The 18,605-nt window shown below is 47.7% G+C and overlaps 1 protein-coding gene across 4 annotated transcripts; it reads left to right on the top strand.

The window, feature by feature from the left end:
- The first annotated feature begins 627 nt into the window (after positions 1–627).
- Positions 628–17,928, top strand: LOC117969661 (mitochondrial glutamate carrier 1-like). 4 transcript variants are annotated; one of them, XM_059003075.1, is made up of 10 exons: positions 628–813; positions 7,627–7,739; positions 8,379–8,504; positions 9,273–9,328; positions 10,765–10,855; positions 14,120–14,238; positions 14,961–15,123; positions 15,422–15,576; positions 15,704–15,779; positions 16,075–17,928. In XM_059003075.1, exons 2-10 carry the CDS (start codon positions 7,720–7,722, stop codon positions 16,229–16,231), a joined length of 963 nt encoding a protein of 320 aa, XP_058859058.1. In that variant the 5' UTR covers positions 628–813; positions 7,627–7,719; the 3' UTR covers positions 16,232–17,928. The 4 variants fall into 4 exon arrangements, with proteins under 4 accessions (XP_058859058.1, XP_058859059.1, XP_058859061.1 ...); XM_059003076.1 differs by lacking the exon at positions 628–813 and adding an exon at positions 3,605–3,661; XM_059003078.1 differs by lacking the exon at positions 628–813 and adding an exon at positions 3,669–3,726.
- The last annotated feature ends 677 nt before the right edge of the window (positions 17,929–18,605 follow it).

The raw sequence follows: 18,605 nt of genomic DNA, 5'->3' as shown, positions 1-18,605 counted from the left end.
ATACCCCATGTTTTTATTTTATTCCATGCAATCCCATTCCATTCCATTCCACACAGTTCCATTCCATTCCATTCCATTCCACACAGTTCCATTCCATTCCATTCCATTCCACACAATTCCATTCCATTCCATTCCATTCCACACAGTTCCATTCCATTCCATTCCATTCCACACAGTTCCATTCCATTCCATTCCACACAGTTCCATTCCATTCCACACAGTTCCATTCCATTCAATCCCATTCCACACAGTTCCATTCAATCCCATTCCACACAGTTCCATTCCAGAGCATCTAATTTTGCCAGAAGTCGTCTGGTGCTCAACCAACCCAGTCAGTTAACATGCATGACATCATTAACTATGTACCATACTGTGTTCTTTTAATTAAAACATTATTTATAATAATGTAATATGTCCAGTTGACCCTGTCTCTCTTATAGAATCGTTTTCCCCACCCAACGTAATTACTATGAGATGGCGAGGGAGAGAGACGAGGTCCACTAGATTACGCATCTTCATTTATACAGTAATTCCATCCTGCTGCCGCTAGTGGTCGCGCTTCCTCTCGACCTTCTCATTGATACTGGAAAGCGGGCTGCTGCTGCCTTGCAATTAGCATACAAGCACGGACCTAAATCGTGGCGAGCGAGCCTGTATCCTCCTTGTCATAAAGCCGAAGCAGTACAGCACAACATAACCATTCACGCACACGCACACACACACACACACACACCGACACCGACACCGACATAGCATCCTACCGGCAGACACACCACAAAAGAAAGGCTGATCGGTGATTACGGCACGAATCAGGTAAGGTAGACTATATATGTATATATGTTTTGAATGGAAGAAAAAAGAATGCAATGCATTCTCCAGCCTTCATTGGTAATAGCCTAGCACAACATAACCGCGTCATTGAAACAGAACGTTATTAATATGGGGTCGGTCGGTGACGCATCATTTTCTTGGCAATGCCGCGTTAACCGTAATAGATGATGCATGTTTTTATTTTATTTAGGGCAGCACCTCTAACGAGTCACACAGAACGATGAAGCTCAAGGGCGCGAATGGGATACAGCAGGAGAGCGAGTCGGCAGCACAGCCACAGGGTGCGCATCTGCCCGCACCTGGGTGTGATGGCAGGGGATATTTAGGGGTCATGATCATTGCTCGGTGTATTACACCAGGACGCGTGATTCTGTTCCACAGCACACTAGGTTCTGAATTATATATAATATATCTCCACGTTGTTTGAGGGGATTAACAAATATATTGCATTTTCACCGGTAGGGAGGCAGTTGTAGGCTGTGTTCTGAATTAATGTATTCTGATCGGAACATCTGCAAGTTTCGGAACTCGAGAACGACTATATATATATATATATATATATATATATATATATATATATATATATATATATATATATATAAGCACAGTGAAGCACAGAGAGGTATGGTATAGCATAGGGAAGCACTGTGAAGCATTGTCAATTACTGCTAATCTTAATAAAATATACACTTGTCTCCTAAAAGACATGATATGATTTAATTGAGGATTTTTAAACCCCAGAGGAATAGACTTTATTGGGGAGCTGATTTTCCCATATCTACTCAGCTCCCTCTCTCATTCTTTCAATAAAATAACTTTTGCAAAAGCTGTTGCAAGGGGTGACGCGCTTCTGTCCCTCTTAACTACCTTGTACACTGCAAGCAGGCAGTCCTTCACAGACACCGCGCTGTCAGGGACACAGCGATCAGCCGTGCCAGAGGGTCAGCCCCCTCCTTCCCCAGGAATGAGAGCTCATCGATGGGGCTCAGCTCAAAACCCTGAGCACACAAAAACACACACGCACGCACTCACTCACTCTCACACACACAAACCCACAAATTCAATTCAATAACCAAATACTGTATTTAAACTACAGTAAATCGACAACAGAAAGCAAATCAAACTAATGTCTAAAAAGACACTGCACCCTGGTTGATTACCTGACCAGGGTGAAAGACAACAAACAGAGACAGACCTTAACTAAGTACAGGCTCAGCGAGCATAGCCTGGCCATCGAGAAGGTCAGATACAGGCAGACACGGCTGCCCGAAGAGGACAGGCTGTGTGATCACTGTCAGCTCAATCAGGTCAAGACACAGTTACACTTTCTAGTGCAGAGCTCCAAATATAACACTATGTAACACAATTTTTGTTCCTGGGTAGTAAGTGTTATTTCCTAATTGCTTATGCCTCAAAAGTATAGAAAATGGCTATTATTCCCCACAAACTTTGCTTTTGTGACCAGACAGTGATATTTTGAAATTTACATATTTCCAATGAGAAATGGGCGAATTTGTGTCTTTTCGTTCACATAAAGTCAGAAAAAAACAACATATGAATCCAAATTAACATTAACGAGAACATGATGGGAGACTACATTTGGGGGCTGATTCGTGAAAGTGATTTACAGTATAATCGTAAATCTCGAAAAACTACTCACTTCTAAATCTTTTGTAGTCATTTTTGTATTACTTTAGTATAAATACATGTTAATTTGGATTCATATGTTGTTTTTTCCTGACTTTATGTGAACGAAAAGACACAAATTCGCCCATTTTCTCATTGGAAATAGGTAAATTTCAAAATATCACTCCTGGTCACAAAAGCAAAGTTTGTGGGGAATAATAGCCATTTTCTATACTTTTGAGGCATAAGCAATTAGGAAATAACACTTACTACCCAGGAACAAAAATTGTGTTACATAGTGTAATCAGTCATGCCAATAAAGCACTTGAAATTGAAATTGAGACAGAGAGACGGAGAGGCAGCAGCTCCTTGTGAGGCTCCGGTGAATGCCAGTCTTGTTGGAGCCCGGTGTCTTCAGGTTACCCTGGCAGAAAGACCAAGACACAGATAAAATGCAGGTTAGGAAACAGCAGTGCTATTGTGGGGTGATGAAGGGAGAGGCGCTCTCAATTACTGCTAATCTGAAGGCTCCTGTTCCTCCGCTCCCTGAGAAGTAGAGATTTCTGCTGGAAAAGCAGGAGTGATGGAAACTGATCTGGGGCAGTAATACACTGGCAAGGTGACTGAAGAGCCTAGCGGAGACACGACAGGACAGGTGCAGAGATGGAAAGAAACTCAATGGATTCAGTGATAAACGTTTCCACTGGAAGTCTTTGAAATGAGTTTCGATTCACATGCTTGTACAACTGGGTATGTTGTTGAAAGAGATACATTTTTCTTTTGCTGTGTTAATCAAGGTAATGAAGGGTTGGGTAGTTGAGATGGGATATAAATATTCTAAATATTGTGGATGCATGTGTCATACACAATCATAACAAAGTTAAATCTGAAATAGCAAGTTAGACAACAGCTAATAACTGATATCAGGTTTAAAGAGCATTGAAAGCAAGAGAGAACCTACATATACATTTACAAACTCAGACAAATACACTCACACACACACTAACAGAATCACACACTCACACACACACAGAACAGTGTTTGCCTGACAAGCTAGATGGAGCGTTGTTGTGATGCCCCTCCCCTCTAGCCCTGGCCAACCAATCAGCTTGCAGGCCTGCGGAACTCCCACACTTCAGGGAACTTTGCACAGTTATCATTCAGGGAGGTTGAGGAGCTGCTGGGGAGACAGAAGAGCTTAAAGGTACGGTACGGGGAGAGAAGGGAGAGGAGAAGGAAAGGGAGAGAGGAGAAAGAGGGGAGAGAGAGGTGAGAAGGGAGGGGAGGGGAGGGGAAGAGAGAGGAGAAGAATACTTTTATTAATATTAAGACACTTTCTTTCGCAATGCATTCCCTTGCAAACCATATCTTTTAAAACTGCCTTACTGCTCTGGGATTCAGCCTGTGCTTTTATTACTGTGCTGTGATTTTACCATACAATACCACAGTGCAATGCTGCTGTGTAAGGGTTAGCTCAGCACCTGGGTGACTGTGCATTTCTAGTTTCTTGTAGCAAATACGATTGAGCAAAAAACTAAAAATAAAGTCAAAAATACCTTTTGAACTTTCCAGCTGCAATGTGTTAGCTCTCCAGCAGGAGACGTTGGTGTATATACTTAGACTTCTCAGTGTCTGCTTGCTGGATTCAGCCCAGTGGATTATCAAGGGGACTGTCACCTGTATTTCATGTTCTTCTTGTTAAAGTATCTTAATCCTTTACTGCACTGCCGATGTAGCGCAATGTTGGCAATCTGGCTGTAGAGGACGGAATTACCTGAGAGAGTGGGGAGGGGAGGGGAGGGGAGGGGAGGAGGAGGGGGGAGAGTGGGGTGAGGGGGATTTCTTAATCAGCTCCAGGCTCCACATGCTGATAAGGAGAAAGTGGTAAAGGTTGAAGAGAGAACAGGAGACCGGCAGCACTGATTTAAACAGGGAGAGAGAGAGAGGGAGAGAGAAAGAAAGGGAGATAAAAATAGATGTAAGAAAGAGCAGAATGCCTTCAGATCCCACATGCCTGGAGAGCAAGAGAGAGAGAGAGAGAACCTGAGAGCGAGAGAGAAGAACTGAGAGCGAGAGAGGAACTGAGAGAGAGAGAGGAACTACAATAAGCTGTGATCTGGAAGGGAAACGCACAGGCAGGAATCATTGACTTGGGTGAGTGAGGAGAAGCAGGTCTGATATCCTTCATCAGCCTGGTCTGATATCCTTCATCATCCAGGTCTGATATCCTTCATCATCCAAGTCTGATATCCTTCATCATCCAGGTCTGATATCCTTCATCATCCAAGTCTGATATCCTTCATCATCCAGGTCTGATATCCTTCATCAGCCTGGTCTGATATCCTTCATCATCCAGGTCTGATATCTTTCATCATCCAGGTCTGATATCCTTCATCATCCTGGTCTGATATCCTTCATCATCCAGGTCTGATATCCTTCATCATCCAGGTCTGATATCCTTCATCATCCAGGTCTGATATCCTTCATCATCCAGGTCTGATATCCTTCATCATCCAAGTCTGATATCCTTCATCAGCCTGGTCTGATATCCTTCATCATCCTGGTCTGATATCCTTCATCATCCTGGTCTGATATCCTTCATCATCCAAGTCTGATATCCTTCATCAGCCTGGTCTGATATCCTTCATCAGCCTGTTCTGATATCCTTCATCATCCAGGTCTGATATCCTTCATCAGCCTGGTCTGATATCCTTCATCATCCAGGTCTGATATCCTTCATCATCCAGGTCTGATATCCTTCATCATCCAGGTCTGATATCCTTCATCATCCAGGTCTGATATCCTTCATCATCCTGGTCTGATATCCTTCATCATCCAGGTCTGATATCCTTCATCAGCCTGTTCTGATATCCTTCATCATCCAGGTCTGATATCCTTCATCAGCCTGGTCTGATATCCTTCATCATCCAGGTCTGATATCCTTCATCATCCAGGTCTGATATCCTTCATCATCCAGGTCTGATATCCTTCATCATCCAGGTCTGATATCCTTCATCAGCCTGGTCTGATATCCTTCATCAGCCTGGTCTGATATCCTTCATCATCCAGGTCTGATATCCTTCATCAGCCTGGTCTGATATCCTTCATCAGCCTGGTCTGATATCCTTCATCATCCAGGTCTGATATCCTTCATCATCCAGGTCTGATATCCTTCATCATCCAGGTCTGATATCCTTCATCAGCCTGGTCTGATATCCTTCATCAGCCTGGTCTGATATCCTTCATCATCCAGGTCTGATATCCTTCATCAGCCTGGTCTGATATCCTTCATCATCCAGGTCTGATATCCTTCATCATCCAGGTCTGATATCCTTCATCATCCTGGTCTGATATCCTTCATCATCCAGGTCTGATATCCTTCATCAGCCTGGTCTGATATCCTTCATCATCCAGGTCTGATATCCTTCATCATCCAAGTCTGATATCCTTCATCATCCAGGTCTGATATCCTTCATCAGCCTGGTCTGATATCCTTCATCATCCAGGTCTGATATCCTTCATCATCCAGGTCTGATATCCTTCATCATCCTGGTCTGATATCCTTCATCATCCAAGTCTGATATCCTTCATCAGCCTGGTCTGATATCATTCATCATCCAGGTCTGATATCTAAGCTGCAGCAGCAGGGTCAGGCCTGGTCAGGACTTCCTCTACTTCTTCTTCTCCTCCTTCTTCTTCAAATGTAAGCGTGCCAGTGCAAGTGCACCATGTCAGAGTGCCAGGGTGGACTGTTAGAAGGGCTGAGGGGGGACTTTGTGCTCTGAGTGCAGTGTATTAAGTGAGTGCGCTGTATTAAGTGAGTGCTGTTGGCAGTGATTTCTACAAGGGGCTGACAAGCCTGCACACGATTGCGAAACCCTTTCCACAGCTCGCTGTGTTGCCAGAGGCGAAGCCATCATGAAACTCGAGCAGTCAGGCGTATACACATCTCGTCCTTATCTGTGCCTTCCACTTTGCTGACTGTGCCCACAGCTCCTCACTGCAGTGTCACTGCGACCTTGCTGCAGATTTCTCATGTGCAACGCTATTGAACTGCTTTGTGGTAAACTTTTATAAAGAAAGGGATGCACACTCACGAGCCCACGCACACGCACGAGCCAACGCACACACGCACACACAGACACGCACACACACACATGCACGCACAAGCCCACGCGCACACACACACACATACACGCACATGCACGCACGAGCCCACGCACACGCACAAGCCCACGCACATACACACACACGCACACACAAGCCCACGCGCACACACAAACGCACACACATACACACACATGCATGCACAAGCCCACACGCACACACATACACACACATGCACGCACAAGCCCACGCGCACACACACGCACACATGAGCCCACGCGCACACACACACACACACGTACACAAGCCCATGTACACGCACACACACACACATGGCTAGATGCCCAGGGTGAAGATGGCTCAGTTCTAATGAGGGAAGCAGCTGTGAAAACTAGCTGAGTAAAGCTGGTATTGTTATAATTGACAAAGCATCCAGCAGCAGCAGCAGAGCCAAGTAGAAACTTTATTATTATAACATAACACCGGCAGCCAAGCCCTATCGCTTTACAAGAATGCATCTGTGAGTCTGGCTGAGCAGCGGCATAGGGAAGCATTGTAAAGCACAGAGAGGTCTGGTAAAGCATAGGGAAGCATTGTAAAGCACAGAGAGGTCTGGTAAAGCATAGGGAAGCATTGTAAAGCACAGAGAGGTCTGGTAAAGCATAGGGAAGCATTGTAAAGCACAAAGAGGTATGGTAAAGCATAGGGAAGCATTGTAAAGCACAGAGAGGTATGGTAAAGCATAGGGAAGCATTGTAAAGTACAGAGTACAAAGGGAGTTGGCAAGGCAGCCTCAGAGCAGATCCTCCCAGACACAGCAGAGAGTGTTTGTGTTTCCCATGGTTATACACTGTGCATTTACCATAGTTTACCCTGGTTTGTTTATAAATGTGTTTTACCATACCTCGCTACTCTTTCTAATGCTTACCTGTGCTTTACCAGGCTTCCACTGTGCTTTATTACACTTTGCTGGTAATGTACATGGCCAGTGCTTTGGTATGTAGAAAATATCTTATCCATTATGTGAAGACAGGAGGACTGTAACATTGATCCTTCTTACAGGACGCTGCAAGGAGCCGAGGACAGACACCTAGGACAGACAGACAGACCCAGCCAGAGACCTCTGTCCAACCTGAGACTAAGGATTCCTGTTAAATGGCTGATAAGCAAGTCAGGTAGGAGCCCCTTCACACAGGGTCACTGACGCAGAGCTAGTTAACAGTGGAGCTGCAGAGCTAGCTAACAGTGGAGCTGCAGAGCTAGTTAACAATGGAGCTGCAGAGCTAGTTAACAGTGGAGCTGCAGAGCTAGTTAATAGTGGAGCTGCAGAGCTAGTTAACAATGGAGCTGCAGAGCTAGCTAACAATGGAGCTGCAGAGCTAGTTAACAGTGGAGCTGCAGAGCTAGTTAATAGTGGAGCTGCAGAGCTAGTTAACAATGGAGCTGCAGAGCTAGCTAACAATGGAGCTGCAGAGCTAGTTAACAGTGGAGCTGCAGAGCTAGTTAACAGTGGAGCTGCAGAGCTAGTTAATAGTGGAGCTGCAGAGCTAGTTAATAGTGGAGCTGCAGAGCTAGTTAACAGTGGAGCTGCAGAGCTAGTTAACAGTGGAGCTGCAGAGCTAGTTAACAGTAGAGCTGCAGAGCTAGTTAACAGTAGAGCTGCAGCATTCTGTATAGAAGAGAACACTCAAGTAACTTCTATAGAACACTAAACCTGCCAGCTGTCACTCTGTATTGTATTGACCGTGTCTCCCTCTCCCTCTCCCTCTCCCCCTCTCTCTCTCTCCCTCTCCCTCTCTCTGCCTCTCTCTCAGTTTGCCTGCGAAGCTGATCAATGGTGGCATCGCTGGGCTGATCGGGGTCACCTGTGTCTTTCCAATCGACCTGGCCAAGACTCGCCTGCAGAACCAGCAGAATGGGTCCCGCCTCTACAGCAGCCTGTGAGTGACAGACTCACACACACACACACTCACACACAGATACACACTGACACTGGCACACAGAGACAATCAGATACACTGGCACGCACTCACACGCACACACACACACACACACACACACACACACAGTCTCACAGACAGACTAAGCCAGTCTGATAGATGGGATCCCTTTCACATGAGGGGAGAGAGCCGTGCTTGTGTTCTCTGCTCGTAAATCTCCTGGCGTTCCTTATCTCCTGCTTTCCTCACTGAAATTAACACTCGGACAGCTGCTCCCTACTCCCTGCCCCACGCTCTCTCTCCTCTCTGACAGAGACACACACTGTGAGTTACTGCTGGGCTGTGAGGCACTAATAGCCCAGGCAGAATGGGGAAGATGAATGCTGCCTGTCTGCACTCATAGGCTGAGCAAAGGGTTGAAATAAAAATGCACTCTTTGCACTCTCCTGGCAAACTCTTATTGCAGTGTTACCATAGTGATAGCAAAAAAAAATTAAGTGAGAGTATAACCATGGGAAAAGAATGGGGAGAAAACTTCAAACATCCCGTGCACAAATCCCATGCAAACATCCCGTGCACAAATCCCATGCAAACATCCCATGCACAAATCCCATGCAAACATCCCGTGCACAAATCCCATGCAAACATCCCGTGCACAAATCCCATGCAAACATCCCGTGCACAAATCCCATGGCGCACTCATCTGAAGGTCGGTCTTGTATTTGTGGTCCCGGCTGACGGTCTCGTGTCTTTCTTCCCTGTCTTCAGGTCAGACTGCCTCCTCAAGACTATCCGATCGGACGGGTACTTCGGGATGTACAGAGGTACAGCTCCTCTCACTCGCACGCCTGCTAGCCTGCAGTTGAAATGCTTAAACATGCTCCTGGTGTTAGACACTTAGCATGCTCAGAAATAACCGTAAAAAAAAACTAATAAAACAAAGCAACGTGAGGTGAAGACTAGTAGAAGTGTGGTCATGTGCTTCACTGTACCTCTCTGTGCTTTATAATGTTTCCCTATGCTTTACCATACCTCTCTGTGCTTTACAATGCTTCCCTATGCTTTACCAGACCTCTCTGTGCTTTACAAAGCTTCCCTATGCTTTACCATACCTCTCTGTGCTTTACAATGCTTCCCTATGCTTTACCAGACCTCTCTGTGCTTTACAATGCTTCCCTGTGCTTTACCATACCTCTCTGTGCTTTACAATGCTTCCCTATGCTTTACCAGACCTCTCTGTGCTTTACAATGCTTCCCTGTGCTTTACCATACCTCTCTGTGCTTTACAATGCTTCCCTATGCTTTACCAGACCTCTCTGTGCTTTACAATGCTTCCCTATGCTTTACCAAGCCTAGTCAAAGGATGGTACAGTGTAATGACTGGGATCTGCTGTGCTTTGCCATGCTTTCACTGTTCTGTTAGACACTTTGCTAGGCTTTTACCTGTGTGTGTGTGTGTGTGTGTGTGTGTGTGTGTCAGTGTGTGTGTGTATGCGTGGGGGGGTGGGGGGTCAGTGTGTGTGTGTGGGGAGGGGGTCAGTGTGTGTGAGTGTGTGTGTGTGTGTCTGTATCAGTGTGTCAGTGTGTGTGTGTGTGGGGGGGGGGGTCAGTGTGTGTGTGTGTGTGTGTCAGTGTGTGTGTGTGTCTGTATCAGTGTGTGTGTGTGTGTGTGTCTGTATCAGTGTGTCAGTGTGTGTGTGGGGGGGTCAGTGTGTGTGTGTGTGTGTGTGTGTGTGTGTGTGTCAGTGTGTGCGTGTGTGTGTCAGTGTGTGTGTGGGGGGGATCAGTGTGTGTGTGTGTGTGTGTCTATCAGTGTGTCAGTGTGTGTGTGTGTGTGGGGGGGGGGGGGGCAGTGTGTGTGAGTGTATGTGTGTGTCAGTGTGTGTGTATGTGTGTGTGTGTCAGTGTGTGTGTGTGTCTGTATCAGTGTGTCAGTGGGAGTGCAGTTTGCAGCAGATGCATGCTCTTGCAGCCTGCTGTGCGCTCGCCAGCATGTTTGCACAGTCCCTGGCTGCATTCCAGAGTCTCCTTGGCAACCAGGAGATGGTTCTCTGAGGACATTCTAATCCCTCCCCTGGAAACCATGGCAACAAAGAGATGCTTCCCCTCTTAAAGTATAGAACAAGGCCCTGCTGTATTTGTGGAAGAGCCAGGAGGCTGTTGCTATGGACTTCTTTGTATGAACAGAGTCACCCTCATACACTCTGAGGGGCTGCTCTTAACTACCACGTGCCATGGCGTGCCATGCTTGTTCTTTCAGGGGCCGCAGTGAACCTCACCCTGGTCACCCCAGAGAAGGCCATCAAGCTCGCAGCCAATGACTTCTTCAGGGAGATGCTCTCCAGGGATGGGTAAGTGCCGGGCCAAGCACAGGCAGACTGGGGCTAGCAGGGGGGTGGAGCCTTACAAGAGCCCTAGCCCTAAACTAACCCTAACTCTAACCCTGACCCTGACCCTGACCCTGACTCTAACCCTGTCCCTGTCCCTGACCCTGACCCTGACTCTAACCCTGACCCTGACCCTGACCCTGACCCTGACTCTAACCCTGACTCTAACCCTGTCCCTCACCCTGACTCTAACCCTGACCCTGACCCTGTCCCTGACCCTGACTCTAACCCTGACCCTGACCCTGACTCTAACCCTGACCCTGACCCTGACCCTGACTCTAACCCTGACCCTGATCCTAACCCTGACTCTAACCCTGTCCCTCACCCTGACTCTAACCCTGACCCTGACCCTGTCCCTGTCCCTGACCCTGACTCTAACCCTGACCCTGACCCTGACTCTAACCCTGACCCTGACCCTGACCCTGACTCTAACCCTGTCCCTGACCCTGATTCTAACCCTGTTCCTGACCCTGACCCTGACTCTAACCCTGACCCTGACCCTGACCCTGACTCTAACCCTGACCCTGACCCTGACTCTAACCCTGACCCTGACCCTGACCCTGACCCTGTCCCTGACCCTGACACTAACCCTGACCCTGACCCTGATCCTAACCCTGACCCTGTCCCTGACCCTGACTCTAACCCTGACCCTGACCCTGACCCTGACTCTAACCCTGTCCCTGACCCTGACTCTAACCCTGACCCTGACCCTGACCCTGACCCTGACTCTAACCCTGACCCTGACCCTGACCCTGACTCTAACCCTGTCCCTGACCCTGATTCTAACCCTGTTCCTGACCCTGACCCTGACTCTAACCCTGTCCCTGACCCTGACACTAACCCTGACCCTGACCCTGTCTCTGACTCTAACCCTGACCCTGACCCTGTCCCTAACCCTAACCCTAACATAGAAAAATGTGAGACGTGCATGTGAGACTCCTGTTGCACAGCAGTTTCACCCACTCCAGGTTTTACAATGAGCTGGATTAGCCCCAGTGTGCAGGTAACAAGCTCCGGTGAGTCTTATTAACACTCCTGTTATGTTTCCATGGATTTTAAATGTAACCCCCCCGCCCGCCCCTATAATATTGAATGACTTCTCCTAGGCTGGGGTCACGAACTCATAAACAGAAAATAAGAGCTTTCAGACATTTATTATTTTTAGAGCTGATCTCCTCTACAAACAGAACGACTCGGGTCAATATGACTCAAGGTATTCATCTGTGTAGCTTTGTATGCACGAGGACAATACAGTGCTTTCACTTAGTCTTGTATTATTATTATTATTATGTGTGGTTATGGCTGCACCTGTCTGGAGAGATGTTTATTAACAAGGTCAATACAAATCTCTACAAGGTTACTAGAGGCTTGTTTTCTCTGCCAGTAACAGCATCTCTGTGACAAAGAGGTTGCAAGGGGTTATCAGACAAAGAACCCGCTAAGTACAGCATAAAAATATGTGCAACCTGTGATGCCAACTCCAGCTGTGCATGGCCCATGCAAGTGTACACAGGGAGAGCGCCGGAGAAGCACCTGAATGAAATCGGGGGTCATGTTGGAAATGACTCAAGCGTGCCAAGGTCGTGTGACCACTTCTTCACATCCTGCAGACTTGGTGCTGAGCTGTGATTTATTACACTGCGCTGTGCTTTGAGTGACTGTTACAAAGGTTATACAGCTGTCCTGTAGTGCAGTGTGGGGGTGCTGGAGGCTGGCTTTCGTGGTGTGTGCAGTGTGGAGGTGCTGGAGGCTGGCTCTCGTGGTGTGTGCAGTGTGGGGGTGCTGGAGGCTGGCTCTCGTGGTGTGTGCAGTGTGGGGGTGCTGGAGGCTGGCTCTCGTGGTGTGTGCAGTGTGGGGGTGCTGGAGGCTGGCTCTCATGATGTGTGCAGTGTGGGGGTGCTGGAGGCTGGCTCTCACGGTGTGTGCAGTATGGGGGTGCTGGAGGCTGGCTCTCGTGGTGTGTGCAGTGTGGAGGTGCTGGAGGCTGGCTCTCGTGTGTGCAGTGTGGGGGTGCTGGAGGCTGGCTCTCGTGTGTGCAGTGGGGGTGCTGGAGGATGGCTGTCATGGTGTGTGCAGTGTGGGGGTGCTGGAGGCTGGCTCTCGTGTGTGCAGTGGGGGTGCTGGAGGCTGGCTCTCGTGGTGCATGCAGTGTGGGGGTGCTGGAGGCTGGCTCTCATGGTGTGTGCAGTGTGGGGGTGCTGGAGGCTGGCTCTCGTGGTGCATGCAGTGTGGGGGTGCTGGAGGCTGGCTCTCGTGGTGCATGCAGTGTGTGGGTGCTGGAGGCTGGCTCTCGTGGTGCATGCAGTGTGGGGGTGCTGGAGGCTGGCTCTCGTGGTGCATGCAGTGTGGGGGTGCTGGAGGCTGGCTCTCGTGGTGCATGCAGTGTGGGGGTGCTGGAGGCTGGCTCTCGTGGTGCATGCAGTGTGGGGGTGCTGGAGGCTGGCTCTCGTGGTGCATGCAGTGTGGGGGTGCTGGAGGCTGGCTCTCGTGGTGCATGCAGTGTGGGGGTGCTGGAGGCTGGCTCTCGTGGTGCATGCAGTGTGGGGGTGCTGGAGGCTGGCTCTCGTGGTGCGTGCAGTGTGGGGGTGCTGGAGGCTGGCTCTCATGGTGCGTGCAGTGTGGGGGTGCTGGAGGCTGGCTCTCGTGGTGCGTGCAGTGTGAGGGTGCTGGAGGCTGGCTCTCGTGGTGCATGCAGTGTGGGGGTGCTGGAGGCTGGCTCTCGTGGTGTGTGGTGTGTGTGATTCACAGGAAACACTGTCCTGCTGACTGCAGCAGATTGCAAAGATTTCACTTCCCGGGTTTCAACATCAAACAAAACCAAGCATTCAGATCTCAGCACTATTATTACCCATTATAATATCTCAGTGCAATAAATGATCAAGACGAAACAAGTCCTTGATAATATCCTCCAGCTAATCATCGCTTCTCGTTCCAACCCCAGAGTTGATAACCCTCTGTCTGCGCTGGCAGAAAGCTCTCTCCTCTCCTTTCTCCTCTCCCTCTCCTCTCTCGTCTCTCCTCTCTCCTGCTCTCTCCGTCTCCCTCTTCTCTCTCTCCTCTGTCCTCTCTCCCCCTCTCCTCCCTCTCCCTGCCTCTGTGAACGTCGCTGAATCCCAGAAGCAGGGAGAGACAGAGAGCTGGTAAGTACTACATCTCTCTCTTCTTCCTTTTCTCTCCTCCTCTCTCTCGTCTTCTCACACTCTCTCTCCTCATATCTCGCTCTGGCAGGCAGAAGCTGACCCTGCTCAAGGAGATGCTGGCTGGGTGTGGCGCAGGGACCTGTCAGGTAATCGTCACCACGCCCATGGAGATGCTCAAGATACAGCTGCAGGACGCAGGGAGGATAGGTGAGGAAGGGAGGGGGATAGGAGAGGGGGAGGGAGATAGGGATTGGGGGGAGGGAGCAGGGAGCAGGGTTCCTTCACTAGTAACCCTGCTGTCTGTGACTGCAGTGTGGAATGAGCTCCCTGCAGGGTTACAGGAGGGAGCTGCATTGCTAGGTGTTTGTGCTCCAGTGTATTCTTAGCAGCCTGTTTGTTTTGTGTGAGGTGAATAGCGCTGACAGGTGCAGTGTGCCTCGGGTCAAGGCAGCCTGGTAAATAAAAACAGGGTTCAGTTGCCCTCTGCTGGCCATGGTCGGTACAGCACAGTGCTTTAGGCTGTAGTATTTTTCCATTGTCTAGTTGGATTGCAGTAAAGCAAACAGGCCCAATATCAGGAGCGTGTCTGGGACTGAGCATCATGAGCATCCCTAACCCCAACCCCACTGCACTGGAATTATTTAAATTTTGTATGTAGAACATGTGATCGACTTTTGGAATGAGTTTAAAAAAAAAAAAAAAAAAAAAAAAACTGGTCTTGTTTTTTGGGTGACTTTAATCCCTAACGTGCCTGGTACTGAAGGGGTTAAACATGTACAGACAGACAGACAGACAGACAGACAGACAGACAGACAGACAGATAGAAAAAGCAGAAAGACAGACAATTATATATACAGTCAGACAGTGTGTGTGTTGCCCCACCCCCTCCTCATACCCCCCTCCTCTTACTCCCCCCTTGTCTCTTCCAGAGGCTCAGAGGAAGTTGATTCCACAGGCCGTAAGTTCCGCCCCCACCAGCAGCGTTGCCACGGAGATAAAGAGGCCCCAGACCGCCATTCAGATAAGCAGGGAGCTGCTGAGGAGCAAGGGCATCGCGGGGCTCTACAAGGGCCTGGGGGCCACGCTGGCCAGGTACAGACAGAGCACTGTCACACTGCAGAATACACACTGCACACCTCACACTGCAGAATACACACTGCACACCTCACACTGCAGAATACACAATGCACACCTCACACTGCAGAATACACACTGCACACCTTGCACTGCAGAATACACATAGCACACCTCACACTGCAGAATACACACTGCACACCTTACACTGCAGAATACACACTGCACACCTTGCACTGCACACCTCACACTGCACAATACACCTCTCATTAATGCTGGTTAACACCTTGCCCCTCACCCTCTCTCTGTGTTCCAGGGATGTTCCCTTCTCCATCATTTACTTCCCCCTGTTTGCTAACCTGAATAAGCTGGGGCAGAAGCACCCCGACACCAAGGCTCCCTTCTACGTGTCCTTCCTGTCGGGCTGCGTGGCCGGGAGCACCGCGGCCGTGGCTGTGAACCCCTGCGACGGTGAGTGGGGGGGGGGGGGGGTCTGTGAAGGTTATTCATGTGGGCGGTTAGAGGGGGTGGCAAGGCGTCTGAAGGGGGGGAGTTTAATTAGAGATCCGAATCGTCTGCGTGTGTCTCTGTGTTGCAGTAATCAAGACGAGGCTGCAGTCTCTGCAGAAAGGAGCTCATGAGGACACTTACTCTGGAGTCGTGGACTGTGTCAGGTAACCTTAATAAGAAGCCGCATCTCTGCTGTGTTACCCGTGCAATCAGGAACAGGCTCAAGTGTCTGTTTATCACTGGGGAGCATGAGGGAACCAGGCCCCTGAAAGACCCCTCTTGGTCTGTGCAGCCCCCAGGTTATTATCATTGCTTGAAATTTGAAATCAGTTTGTGTGAACTCTATGAAGTTGGAGAAGCTGTAACCTCTCTCTCTCTCTCTCTCTCTCTCTCTCTCTCTCTCTCTCTCTCTCTCTCTCTCTCTCTCTCTCTCTCTCTCTATCTCTGTGTCTCTGGCAGGAAGATCCTTCGCAAGGAGGGTCCCGCTGCTTTCCTGAAGGGGGCGTACTGCCGGGCGCTGGTCATCGCGCCACTCTTCGGCATTGCGCAGGTCATCTACTTCCTGGGGGTCGGCGAGGTCATCCTAGACTTCCTGCCCCGTGGGCGACACGACTAACCGCCCCCAACACACAAACGCACACAGAGACACACAGACAGAGTCCCAGAACTGACCACGCAACACACAAACGCACACAGAGACACACACACAGACACACACAGACACACACAGAGACACTGACACTACACACAGTCCTGCTGCTGAGCAGTTAGCTGACAGGTCCCGAAATGTTTTTTAATTGTTTCGTTTTTTTTTGGCTCTCTGCATTTTTAACACGGTGCTGTAATGTGACTGAGGGATCCTCTCAATGGACATTTTGTAGCCAGGGGTCCAAAAAACAAAAAGGTTGTTTAGTGTTCGTTTTGAATTTGTTAACTGAGTGACAGACCAGACTGAGAGGTTAGCTGGGAGCCAACAGGGAGTCTGCAATATTTAAATGTATAAACTGTTCATCAGACGTAAAAATATAATCATTTGTCTTTGTTCCAGCCCTGTTCTAAGTTGTTCAATTGAACCCAATTAAACCTCCATCCAGACCCTGAAGTGATTCATTATCTCATTTTACCTGTAAAACCTGGAGTGGAATTCTGGCCCTGCAGGACCGGGATGGGACACCCCTGGGTCAGAGAGAACAGGCTGGTTTATGTTGCGCTCGTGTTTTTAATGGGTATGCAGTTTCTCGTAGCTCTGATCTGAAAGATGTTTCTTATGAATATATATTTTTCCAATGCAGCTAGGTAGCAATTTTACGTTATATATATATATTTAAAAATAAAACCTGTATTGACTATTTTGACTTCATGTTACGGTGTGTCATGGGGTGATGGTCCGAGCTTACCCCCTCCCACAATCACATTATTCTCTTAAGAACACAGAGGTATTTAGAACTCAGGAAACAGCAACTTGCTTGTGTTCACAGATATATGTATTATTTTCGTAATGGAAACTTCACTAACAGTTTGTACCAAAGGACTGACATTCACAAGACAAGCTCACGACTGACCACCTAATGCTACTGCTCCTCCTAAGAGACATGGCATTAAATAATAATGAATTCATTATTCAATAAACTATTCCATTTACAATAAACATTCCTAGAATTTACATGACACGTGTTTCTTCTCAGTTATACATATTTGTTTAACCCGCATGAATACTGTCTTTGCTTACTCATTATTATTCTCTAGTCCCTAACTGAACATACGGCTATAAAGTGCATTACCCTTTTTACAGAAAATAGTATACAGAATAGTATATTGTGATTTAGTAATTGAAATGGTATATTGCAATGGTGAACTGAACAGTAATTCAAATGGTATTTTCAATGGTGAACTGAACAGTAATTTACATGGATATGAAGTTTACTTCATTCTTTCTCATTTAAAAAAGAAAGTGCAACTAACAACAATAGAGAACCTCTTGAATGAACTCTTCACTCTAGAGGTCGTTCAGAAATAATCAGCCAACGTTTTCAGGCAGGAATACACAATGCTTTTATTAAAGAATGTAAAGGTGTCATTTTAATAGACTCTACAATTTGTTTTAAAATAAATAAATAAATAAATAAATAAATAAATAAAAAAGCATGTCTCGGTTTTTAAATAAAAGGTGTAGAATTGAGGCTTTGGTCATAACCAGAACCAGTCTCAGCTGACACATGACAATACCAGAACCAGACTCAGCTGACACATGACAATACCAGAACCAGACTCAGCTGACACACGACAATACCAGAACCAGACTCAGCTGACACACGACAATACCAGAACCAGACTCAGCTGACACACGACAATACCAGAACCAGACTCAGCTGACACACGACAATACCAGAACCACACTCAGCTGACACGACAATACCAGAACCACACTCAGCTGACACATGACAATACCAGAACCAGACTCAGCTGACACGACAATACCAGAACCAGACTCAACTGACACGACAATACCAGAACCAGACTCAGCTGACACACAACAATACCAGAACCAGACTCAGCTGACACGACAATACCAGAACCAGACTCAGCTGACACATGACAATACCAGAACCAGACTCAGCTATCATGACAATACCAGAACCAGACTCAGCTGACACATGACAATACCAGAACCAGACTCAGCTGACACATGCGAGATGTTTCTTCAGTTTATTCCCCTTCTTTGTTTAGTTTGATGGTTTTGCTGTGAAGAAAATGTAAAAATAGTTTTAGAATGTTATATTAAGTCATGTAAAAGCCTAAATATTTCACATTATGACGTCTAGCACTTTAAAATAAATGAATGTCGCAATATTTATTTATTTATTTTATTGTGCCCAATTAAGCTTCTCCCAGTTTATGATACCTAATATAAAGATCTACTCAATCTCCATGCACACAGCTAACTCCATACTAGCTTTGGACAGAATAGGGCTGGCCGTGCTCTGCAGCCA

The sequence above is a fragment of the Acipenser ruthenus genome, chromosome 28 (genome assembly GCF_902713425.1).
Source record: "Acipenser ruthenus chromosome 28, fAciRut3.2 maternal haplotype, whole genome shotgun sequence".
Classification (NCBI taxonomy): domain Eukaryota; kingdom Metazoa; phylum Chordata; class Actinopteri; order Acipenseriformes; family Acipenseridae; genus Acipenser; species Acipenser ruthenus.
The sequence above is the reverse complement of the archived record's forward strand: the minus strand, read 5'-3'. Positions and strand labels throughout refer to the sequence as shown.